The sequence below is a fragment of the Triticum dicoccoides genome, chromosome 7B, assembly GCF_002162155.2.
Source record: "Triticum dicoccoides isolate Atlit2015 ecotype Zavitan chromosome 7B, WEW_v2.0, whole genome shotgun sequence".
Taxonomy (NCBI): Eukaryota; Viridiplantae; Streptophyta; class Magnoliopsida; order Poales; family Poaceae; genus Triticum; species Triticum dicoccoides.
The window spans coordinates 207,453,320-207,465,623 of NC_041393.1; the positions used below are offsets into that span (position 1 = coordinate 207,453,320).

The 12,304-nt window shown below is 50.3% G+C and overlaps 1 protein-coding gene across 1 annotated transcript in view; it reads right to left on the reverse strand.

Moving 5' to 3' along the window:
* The window catches only part of LOC119338818 (serine/threonine-protein phosphatase 7-like), an 11,010-nt gene extending 4,549 nt beyond the window's left edge, over window positions 1-6,461 (reverse strand). The window contains exon 1 of the mRNA XM_037611043.1: window positions 6,338-6,461. Within this exon, the coding sequence (XP_037466940.1) occupies window positions 6,338-6,461 (124 nt within the window). The remainder of the gene's footprint in view (window positions 1-6,337) is intronic.
* Between the last annotated feature and the right edge of the window lie 5,843 nt (window positions 6,462-12,304).

Below are 12,304 nucleotides of genomic sequence, written 5' to 3' on the forward strand. Positions count from 1 at the left end.
GATTTTCCGTTCTTCCTTTGCTGCGGTTTTTGGGGGGACCGGACGGGAGGGGCTCGTTCCAGTTGGCGGCCGCTTTTAATTTCTCTTCTTTTTCCCCGTGCCGCCTGTTCGCTTTCTTTGACTGACACGTTTGGCCAGGATGTTGCAGGCTTTGCGGTGGGGGTTTGGATTTCTTCCGCTTGTTTTCTCTGCTGGTCAGATTGCGTGGTGGCCTTGCTTTTGAAATCGACGATGGATGTTTCAAATGTACCAACTCATCTGTGTGCACGATATAGCTATAAAACCATGATTCTCGAACGCGAACACTCAAACCTCCCGTATCCGTCTCGAGCAAACGGTTTGGACGCCGCAAACCATCCAATGATGTCTTGTATTTATCCGCAAACTACAGTTCAAGTTCCTGTTTTTCTGCAGATCAAAAGCAAATCAGGAGGTTTTGCACGAGTCCAGACACCCGCTATGTAGGATTCGGATACCCCCGGCCCACCAAAAACTAAGGCGGAGCCCGAGTATTTGGAGCTAACCGCACTGTTTCCGCGACAAAACCATCCTTCTCAACACTCTACTATCATCCCGCTGCTCTCCACCCCAAGTCTCGCCCTTTTGTGCCGTTGTCGCATGGACTCACACGAAAAGCTGCCGAAGACAGCGGAGATGGAGGATCTGGTGAAGGCGGCCGCCGGAGATATCAACTCAACGACACAGCAAGCCCACCACCTCAAACAGAAGGCAAAGATAGTGCCACTCAAAAAGAAGGGCAGCAGAGGCGGTGCAGGGGGCGTGGCCTGGGGCGCGAGGCGCCGCCCCATCATCGTCCATGCACACATCATCCTGGTAGGAAGAATACAAGTCTCCCTACTTTTGTGCCACCCAACAACTCAGGAGGCAGTCCCGGGCATCTGCCATATGGCATGTGTCATAGTACGTCAACGTCAACGTGGTCCCGCTCCTTTTCTCTGAGTCTACAACGCCGCAATTTGATTGGATACAAACGTCAGACATAGAGCAGCTCGGTGTCTGCTCTCTATACGCCGGTATGTCTCAACCAGGCGAGCCGGCGTACGACGACACGGACAGACATATGTTTTGAGATGATCCACGACGGGGCGGAGGCTGCTACGAGGACAGACAGGTTGATGACTCGGAGCCGGAGGTGCACGCCCAGTAGTCGGGCACGCATTCGGGCATGTACATGCAGTCCGACACGTACACCCAGTCAGACACGTACATGCAGTTTGACACGTACACCTAGCCGGGCACGTACACCCAGCAGCCAGATTCATACACTGACCAGCAACAGCAGAAGGAGGACAATGACGACGACTGAGGGAGTCCTGGATAAGGGGGTATCCGGACAGCCGGACTATATTCATCGTCCGGACTATAGAAGCGTCAAGATACAAGACTCAAGACTTCGGCTCATGTCCGGATGGGACTCTTCTTTGCGTGGAAGACAAGCTTGGCGATCCGGATATTATGTTTCCTTCCTTGTAACCGGCTCCATGTAAACCCTAGCTCTCTGGTGTCTATATAAACCGGAGAGGATGGTCCTTAGAAGGCCGATCACAATTACAATCATACCATCATAGGCTAGCTCTTAGGGTTTAGCCTCTACGATCTCGTGGTAGATCTACTCTTGTACTACTCATATCTTCAATATTAATCAAGCAGGAAGTAGGGTTTTACCTCCATCGAGAGGGCCCGAACCTGGGTAAACATTGTGTCCCTTGCTTCCTGTTACCATCAGCCTAAGACGCACAGATCGAAACCCCCTGCCCGAGATCCGCCGGTTTTGACACCGACATTGGTGCTTTCATTGAGAGTTCCTCTGTGTCGTCGCTTCGAGGCTTGATGGCGTCTTCAATCGTCAACAACACGGTCCAGGGTGAGACTTTTATCCCCGAACAGATCTCTGTGTTCGGCGGCTTCACACTGCGGGCCAATTCGCTCGGCCATCTGGAGCAGATCGACAGATATGCCCCTGGCCACCAGATCAGGTTCGGAAACTTGAACTACACGGCGGATGTTCGCGGAGATTTGATCTCCGACGGACTCGGCCCTTCGCCGGGAGCGCCGGACAGTCACGGCGAGCACGGCCTAGACCTGCTGTCGGACAATGCTCAGGACATCATCCCTGCAGCAGCCCCGGATCTAAATCCGGAGCAGATTGCATTGCCCAAGGACGGAGGGGTGGACCCCGCCCTGTAGGCCGCACACTCATCGGCGGTAGAGCCGAACACAGGTCTCATCTCTGTGGAGGCCTGTAACCCCGGACCCCCGGACTCGTATCCGGCTGTTGGTTCCGGTCCGCATACTCTCGAGCCAGCTAAACCAGGTTGGGCTCCAGTAATGGAGTTTACCGCTGCGGACATCTTTCAGCACTCGCCCTTTGGCGACATGCTGAACTCTTTGAAGTCTCTCTCTTTGTCAGGAGGCTCTGGGCCGAACTATGTTCGGCTTGAGTGGGAAGCAGGCGACGAAGAAATTCGCTGCCCACCCACCACCCACTTCATTGCTACGATCGATGCTTTAACCGACATTCTTAACTTCGACTCCGAAGACATCGACGGCATGGACGACGATGCAGGAGAAGCTTCAGAATCCCTGGGGCGGGGGACTACTACCTTGTCACAAGACGTATACATGGTAGATGCACCCAAGAAGGATGACAGCGATAATCCGGAAGATAAAACACCCGGACAAAAGCCAAAATGGCGGCGCAGGCGCCGCTCAAAGTCCAGCAACAGTAAAAACAGCGACAAAAGCGCAAGAAGGGCTGACATACCAGAAAGCAGTAATGACCACACGGACCCAGCGATGGAGCAGGACGAGGCAGGTCATGCCGAACCAAGTTCGGAACAAATACCCGATCACAATGATCCGGAGGGACGAGCTCATGAAGCCGCCCCAGAACAGGAAGACAGTCCGGACGACGACGCATTCATCATCCCGGACGAACAAGTGGAACGAGACAACCTCCACAGAAAGCTTATGGCCACCGCAAGAAGTCTAAAAAGGCAGAAGCAATGGCTCAAGGCCGCACAGGAAAAGCTAAGTCGCAGATGGAATAAGGTGCTAGACACTGAAGAAAGATATGGTGATGACCGCCATACGAAAAGCTATCCGAAGCGCAAGCTACTGCCAGAAATCGACGACGCGACCGTTCCACCAAAAGAAAATTCGACCAAGAAACCAGACGTACCGCTTCACAACCATAACAGAGCGGCTGCGGACACTGCGCACGATCTACGTGAGCATCTAGATAAGAAGGCCAGTGCAGCCAGGTCCATCTATGGATCTAAAAGACACACCCCAGCGACGGAATATGGTCACCCAAACGCTCATACAAGCCAGATACTAGTCCAGAATAAACTCCGGACACAACAACAACCGACTACATGCCACAGCGCGTCCAGATACAGAGGGGCTGCTCACCCCCTGTGCTTCACCGAAGAAGTACTGGACCATGAATTCCTACAAGGCTTCAAACCTGTGAACATAGAAGCATACGACGGCACCACAGACCCAGGGGTCTGGATCGAGGATTTTATCCTGCATATTCACATGGCTCGTGGGGATGACCTCCACGCCATCAAATACCTTCCCCTCAAGTTGAAGGGACCAGCTCGACACTGGTTGAAAAGCCTCCCCGAAAACTCAACTGGGAGTTGGGAGGAACTCGAAGACGCTTTCAGGGCCAATTTTCAAGGGACCTATGTCCGGCCTCCGGATGCAGACGATCTAAGTCACATAATCCAACAGCCCGGAGAGTCCGCCCGCAAGCTTTGGAACAGATTCCTCATTAAGAAGAATCAAATTGTTGATTGTCCGGACGCCGAAGCCTTAGCGGCATTCAAACACATCCGTGACGAGTGGCTTGCCAGACACCTCGGCCAAGAAAAGCCAAAGACAATGGCAGCCTTAACAAGCCTTATGACCCGCTTTTGCGCGGGTGAAGATAGCTGGCTGGCCTGTAAAGGCACCAGCGACCCCAGCACATCCGAAATAAGGGATGACAACAGGAAGCCACGGCGTAATAAAAACAAACGCCAAAACAATGAAGAGAGCCCGGATAACACGACGGTCAACGCCGGATTTAGGGGCTCTCGACCTGATCAGCAAAAGAAGACACTCAAAGGCAGTAAAGAGGGACCGTCCGGTCTGAACAGAGTCCTGGACAGACTATGCCAAATTCATGGCACCCCGGAGAAACCTGCGAACCACACCCATAGAGAGTGTTGGGTCTTCAAGCATGCCGGCAAATTAAATGCCGAACACAAGGGGAGGGACATACCAAGCGAAGACGAGGATGAACCTCGGCAGCCGAACACTGAGGGACAGAAAAAATTCCTGCCAGAGGTTAAAACAGTAAACATGATCCACGCGACTCACACATCCACGAGAAGGCATGGACGTGCTCCCATAGACGCGCACGATGTAGAGCCCATCATACCTACATCTCATTACTGGATGTCTCGTCCGATCACTTTCGATCACACGGACGGCCAAACTAGTATTCGGCGCGGAGGATCACATGCCTTGGTGCTTGACCCAATATACGGCCGGACTGTAAGCAGCCTCCAGATATCATATACATGACTGGTCATTAAGACCACAGACACGGTTAGACGAGTCCGGTAGCCCAGATAAAATTCAACCAGGGCACCGTATATGTACCCCCATAGCGGAAAATAGGGGCTGTATATATTTAATACAACCCCACACTTGGCTCGACCTTATTGGCAGGCCAACATCTTACACTTTTATTATTAATCGCATACTTACGTTGCACTTTCCTACGAGTTCTTTTTTTTACAGACAACGTTCGCGCGATACCCTTCCAGGATACGGCACAACGGAGACAAAGGCGCAGACGTGCAGCAGCGACCCATGCAACAGGTTTCTTTTTAGATTAAGCCCATGTGTAAACCTTTTCTATTGCTTCTTGTTGTTTAACCATCCCATGGGTTCTATACCCACAGAGGATACTGCCGTTTTTGGCATTTGGCCACGGCAGACTAAATTGCACGTACCTAGAAATTAAGGGCTTATAATAGGCTCTTGTCAGCCTATCTTCTTTAACAAAGACCGAATACCCTCGGGAGTGTTCGGCGTCACGAGTTTGGCCGTATATGCATTAGCTCCGAATCATGTCTTTGGTCAAATGTTGGGTTTGCCCGGCTCCTAGGTTTGGCGCCTTACGTTCCCTTATCACCGGCTAAGGCAGGCCAAAGGAGAACTACTGCAATTGTGCCCTGGTTATTCCGGATGAGCGCCTCAGTAGAGAAAGCCGAAAACTGACTGTCATGATACAGCGAGAGACTGTTCAACCACTTGAAGACTTACCGAAATCTTTAAGGATTCCTCCGCATTAACGAAGGGCCGTTTATCGGCCATGTACACACGCGCCCGTATTCGGATGCATGCGAAGGTACCAGGGGCTACATAGTAGCCCCACCATTATACTTCCATGGCTAAGCAAAAGTGTTACAGCTATATAGTCCGGTTGCCTAGTTCGACGTGCGATCACCTCCTTAATGGACCAAGACGTTGGATCAAGTGTGATTAATCATATTTTTTGCGAACACCCCCGCATTGTATGCGTGGGGGCTGAAGCCAACGACTGCTATCTTTCGGACTATTTATACATATAAAAATGGCCGCAAAGGGGATACAATCATACTTCCAGGCAAAAGTATAAACATAGCCTCATAATTAAACTAAACATTGTTTTTTTACAATGATTCAAATAAAACATTCTTCGAGCACTGCGCCTCTATCAGGCGGGCACCTTCTGTGACTTGCGCCAAGTAGTGCTCGGCGGAATATTGGCCTCCCGCCGGATCCTGGCTCGCTATTACAGTGGCCTCCATTTCCGTCCAATAGGCTTTAACGCGGGCTAGAGCCATCCGCGCACCCTCTATGCACGTCGACCTCCTCATGGCGTCAATCCGAGACACGACTCCAAGGAATTGCTGCACCAAACCAAAGTAGTTGTCCGGCTTAGGCCCCTTCGGCCAAAGATGGTCTATTACAGACTGCATTGCAAGTCCGGATAGCCTGTGGAGCTCCGCCATAGCAGCCACCTTCTCATTCAGTGGCAGCGGGCGAGTGGGAGCATTGAACTGTGACCAGAAAAGCTTCTCCACTTCTTCATCGCCTTGGCCCTCGAAGAACTTGACAGCATCAGCCGTACTACTCGCCAAGTCCACATATGCGTCTGCAGGACTCAAGCGCCCAGCCAGGGGAGCATACTTCGAATCCAAGAACTTCGTCCGCAGTAAGTACGAGCCCCCAGCCACGATTTTGTCAGCCTGTTGGAGCTCCTCCCGCATACTGCGGATCTCAGTCCACATCTCCTTGGCAGCATTCAGTGCCTTGTCCAGCTCGGCCGAACTAGCCTTATTCTCCTTATCGAGGAGTGTGTACCGGTCGGCGGCATTTTTTAACTCCCCAGCCATTTTGGCTATCTTTCCCTCGCTTAGGCGATGAGCAGCCTGTTCGGCTCTCAATTCTTCGGCCGCCTTTAGAGCAGCCGCATTGCTAGCCCGAGCTTGTTCCTTGGCTTGAGCAAGTTCCGCCCTCAGGGCCTCCACGGCAGCAGCACCATCTGCAGTGCAAACATATTGCATTAATATTATGCCCCTTTTGCATTTTCCTATACATAATAATAAGGAAAACCAAGCACATACCCTGTGACTCCTCAAGCCGTTTATTCACCAGCGTGATATCGGCATCGATGGATCCGATCTGCCTCCTTAGTTTGACAACTTCAACAGACTGGTCGGCTGCCGGATCCTTGTATACCTGCGCACATGTACGGCGCAGCCATTAGTATATGATCCCCCATTTGCCGCCTATGGCAGGAAACCAGAGTCTCAGGGGCTACTATCTATAGGGAGCACACCTAGCGCGTGCTTCATAACCAAAAAGCTGTGCATTTTTCACTACATACCTCAAAGCCTTTGAGCAGGCTTGTAAATGCCTCATTCAAACCGCTGGTGGCGGAAGAAATCTTCGAGAGCACCGTGCTCATTAAAGAGCAGTGCTCCTCCGAGAGCGCGGCTCGCTCCAGAAGGCCCGTCAGTACGTCCGGCCAGACACTGAACTGTGCCGGACCCTTCTCATCGCCCCCCCGTGGGAGCCAAACGCTCCGGGCTCAGGGTGACTGACGTGTTCGCCACCGGCTTTGGCAGATCCGGACTCCTCCGTGAAGACACCTCCGTGTCGCCCGCTTCATTAGGCGGAGAGGTGGGTGGAGTCTCACTCTCCATCATCTCCGGACGAATGTCCCCCGAAGACGAACTCTGTTGAGAAGAACTGCTCGCCGGACTACAAAAGATGAAGTCCTGGTTATGGATCTCAGAGTAACATCACACCTTCGAATTAATGAATAACTTACGGCTCGGTGGAGGGCTGGCCCGTTGATGGGCACGACGTGGTGAGGGCGCCCGTCGCGGCAGAGCCCCTTGGTGATGCTTTCTTCCCTTGCTTGGGCGTCTCCGCCTCCAAATCTTCGGAGGCGGGCCTCTTATTCCCGCGTGGGGAGGAGGCTTTGACCTCCCCTTCCCGGCTATCCTCCATAGGAGGGTTAGCGATTTCCCCGGTCTGGATGCGCAGCGCGTGAAGTTCGGCTTCGCTGCCCTTTCCTTTGCCTTTCCCTGAAGTGATTTTGCTGAGTGCCCGGTCCAGCATCTTTGCAATGGTTGGACCAGGCGATCCTTCAGGAAGTGGCGCCGGACACCTGATTCTCTTTGCCTTGTCGAGCCATTCATGGCCGCAAAGGGATTGTTAGAATAATAGTCATGATAAATATAAATGAAGTGTCCGGCTTTAAGGTTACTTATTTGGGCATCTAGGCGATTGCAGCTTAGGCTCGCATCCTCGGTGGTGTCCGGACACTTTACTTGTGGTTCGAAGAATAACTTACACATTATTCCTTGGAGCTTTAGGCCGAAGAAGTGCTTAATAGTCCGCGGACCCTCCGGATTGAACTCCCACATCTGGAGAGGTCGACGTTTGCACAGCAACATTCGTCGGACTAGCATCACTTGCATTATGCTGACAAGATTTATGTCCCTCTCGATAAGCTCCCGTATACGATTCTGCAATTCTGGTACATCGCCAGCGGGCCCATAATTCCGTCCTACGTCAGTCCAAGACACTAACTATGACGGAGGGCCAGAGCGGAACTCGGGGGCAGCTACCCACTTTGTGCCTCTGGGAGCTATGACATAAAACCACCTCTGTTGCCACACATCGGATACTTCCGGAAAAGAACCCTCTGGCCATGGGGCATCAGCGTTCTTGCTTATTAAGGCACCTCCACACTCCGCATGTCGCCCCTCGATCATCTTCGGCTTCACATTGAAGGTCTTGAGCCATAAGCCGAAGTGTGGGTTGACGTGGAGAAAAGCCTCGCACACAATAATGAACGACGAGATATGGAGGACGGCGTTTGGAGCCAGATCATGGAAATCCAAGCCATAGTAGAACATGAGCCCCCTCACAAAGGGGTCGAGGGTGAGGCCTAGGATTCGGAGGAAGTGTGGGACAAACACGACGCTCTCGTTGGGCTCTGGCATGGGGATAACTTGCCCCGGAGCAGGAAGCCTGTGCTGGATATCGGTGGTTAGGTATCCGACCTCCCTAAGCTTCGCAATGTCCTCCTCTTGAATTGAGGAGGCCACCCACCGGCCTGTTGCGTCGGATCCGGACATGCTGGGGATCTGGGGTGTTGGAGCTTAGGTCTTGAGTGCTGGAGCTCGAGGTGCGAGAAGGGGCAGGAGAGGTGGAGAAGAAGCGTAGGCCTTGACCCCTTTATAAAAGGGATGAATACCAAGAGTCCTCAGCGTGACCGCTTGAGACTTATCTAAAATACACAGAATCATACCAACGGTTGCCATGGGGTCACATATGCCCATATTGATAAAAGAGCCCGTATTAAGGGGAACACGATCTCTGCTTTGGCAGGACGTGCCAATAAAACCGCCTTGCAACGCGAGTCAAGGTGGAGCAGGAGACGCCGGTCCATGTTGGACCAGGCCACGATGCAAGGGCACGACGTGCAAAAATTGCCAGCAGAACGGATTTATGCCAGGGTATGTGAATATCATCTTGCAGATCCGAACACGGTCTACGTGTTCGATAACCATCTTGGAGTATTCGAGGAGGAACCCGCCTTGCAATGCCGAAGACAAGACTGCGCGCCGGACTCATCGTCATTGAAGCCTGGTTCAGGGGCTACTAAGGGAGTCCTGGATAAGGGGGTATCCGGACAGCCAGACTATATTCATCGTCCGGACTATAGAAGCGTCAAGATACAAGACTCAAGACTTCGGCTCGTGTCCGGATGGGACTCTCCTTTGCGTGGAAGACAAGCTTGGTGATCCAGATATTATGTTTCCTTCCTTGTAACCGACTCCATGTAAACTCTATCTCTCTGGTGTCTATATAAACCGAAGAGGATGGTCCTTAGAAGGCTGATCACAATTACAATCATACCATCATAGGCTAGCTCTTAGGGTTTAGCCTCTACGATCTCGTGGTAGATCTACTCTTGTACTACTCATATCTTCAATATTAATCAAGCAGGAAGTAGGGTTTTACCTCCACCGAGAGGGACCGAACCTGGGTAAACATTGTGTCCCTTGCTTCCTGTTACCATCAGCCTAAGACGCACATATCGGGACCCCCTACCCGAGATCCGCCAGTTTTGACACCGACAACGACCTTGATCCAGATGAATTTGTTGCCAATACAAAGATGAGGGGTAGAGGAGAAAGGTTCAACATGAGGGAAGACAAGTTGTTGTGCAGTTCATGGTTGGCCACTAGCATCGATCTGATCCATGGCATGGAGCAAAAGGGCACAACATTTTTGGGCAACATTCATACTTGGTTTCATCAGCACAAGCATTTCGAGCCCTACACCGACGAACTCGTCCACAACCGTGGGGCAAAGTCGCTCAATCATCGATGGTACACCATCCAAGGGGCCCAGTTCATTTTCGTCCGATCATTGTTGTGCGGTTCATTTTTGCCCGATCTCTCTCCCTAGCGAATTAAACTTGTTGATTCTCTAAGGATTGGTTGAGAAGGCTCTAATCTACACTTCCACCAAGACAAATTTGATTTCCCCCACTAATCCCTTGCAGATCTTATTACTCTTGGGTGTTTGAGCACCCTAGACGGTTGAGGTCACCTCGGAGCCACATTCCATTGTGGTGAAGCTCAGTGGTTCGTTGTGAGCCTCCAATTCAGTTGTGGAGAGAGCCCCAACCTTGTTTGTAAAGATCCGGTTGCCGCCTTCAAGGGCACAACTACTGGAATCACGGCATCTCGCATTGTGTGAGGACGTGAGGATAATACGTTGGCCCTAGTGGCTTCTTGGGGAGCATTGTGCCTCCACACCGCTCCAACGGAGACGTACTTACCCTTAAATGGAAGGAACTTCGGTAACACATCCTCGTCTCCACCGGCTCCAGTTGTGGTTATCTCTTACCTTTACTTTGTGCTAGCTATTGTTGTGTTGTATCATTTTCTTTTACTTGTTGTTGTTGTTATTAGCGTCATATAGGTTGCTCACCTAGTTGCACATCTAGACAATCTTTTGTTGCTAAGCCTAATTTGTTAAGAAAAGCTAAAAATTGGTAGTTGCCTATTCACCCACCCCCCTCTAGTCAACCATATTAATCCTTTCAAGTACGTTGTTATATGATACGTCTCCAATGTATCTATAATTTTTTTATTGTTCCATGCTATTATAGTATCAACCTGGGATGTTTCATATACATCTACAAGCAACTATATATTATTTTTTTGGGACTAACCTACTAACTTAGTGCCCAGTGTCAGTTATTGTTTTTTGCTTGTTTTTTACTTTGCAGAATATCAATGCCAAATGAAGTCAAACGCCACGAAACTTTTTTGAGATTTTTTTGGCAATAAGAGACCCTGGAAGCTTCGGGAGGGGACGAGAAGATGGCACAGTAGCCCACAAGGCACCAGGGCACGCCCTGGTAACTTGTGGGGCCCACATAGCTCCGTTTGACCTAACTCCACCCCTATAAATTCTTAAAATCAGGAAACAAATAGAGGAGTCCACGAAATACTTTTTCCACCATAGCAAGCATGTGTTCTCGAGAGATCTCATCCGGGGACCTTTTCTGGCATTCCGCCGGAGAGGGATTCAATCACGGAGGGGCTCTACATCAACCCTTCTACCCTTCCGATGATGCGTGAGTAGTTTACCACAGACCTAGGGTCCATAGTTAGTAGCTAGATGGCTTCTTCTCTCTCGATGTTTTTCAATACAATGTTCTCCCTGATGTTCTTGGAGTTATATCCGATGTAATTTTTTTGCGGTGTGTTTGTTGGGATCCGATGAATTGTGAGTTTATAATCAGATCTATCCATGAATATTATTTGGGTTTTCTCTGAACTCTTTTATGCATGATTGTTATAGCTTCATGTTTCTTCTCTGATCTATTGATTTGGTTTGGCCAACTAGATTGATTTATCTTGCAATGGGAAGATGTGCTTTGTAATGGGTTCGATCTTGCGGTGCTCAATCCCAGTGACATAAGGGGACATGACACATATGTATCATTGCTATTAAGGGTAAAAAGATGGGGTTTATTCATACGTGAGTTTATCTTGTCTACATCATGTCATCTTGCTTAAGGCGTTACTCCGTTCTTTATGAACGTAATACTCTAGATGCATGTTGGATAGCGGTCGATGGGTGGAGTAATAGTAGTAGATGCAGAATCGTTCCGGTCTACTTGTCTCAGACGTGATACCTATATACATGATCATTGCCTTGGATATCATCATAATTTTTTGCTTTTCTATCAATTGCCCAACAGTAATTTGTCTACCCATCGTATGCTATTTTCTCGGGAGAAGCGTCTAGTGAAAACTATGGCCCCCGGATCTTCTTTTTCCCCATGCCGCCTGTTCGCTTTCTTTGGCTGACACATTTGGCTAAGATGTTGCAAGCTTTGCGGTGAGGGTTTGGATTTGTTACGCTTGTTTCCTCTGCTGGTCAGATTGCGTAGTGGCCTTGCTTTTGAAATCGACGATGGATGTTTCAAATGTACCAGCTCATCTGTGTGCATGATATATCAGCTATGAAACCATGATTCTTGAACGCGAACACTCAAACCATCCATCTCGAGTAAACGGTTCGGATGTTGCAAGCCATCCAATGATGTCTCATATTTATCCGCAAACTATAGTTCAAGCTCCTGTTTTTCTGCAAATCGAAAGGAAATCACGAGGTTTTGCAGGAGTCCAGACAT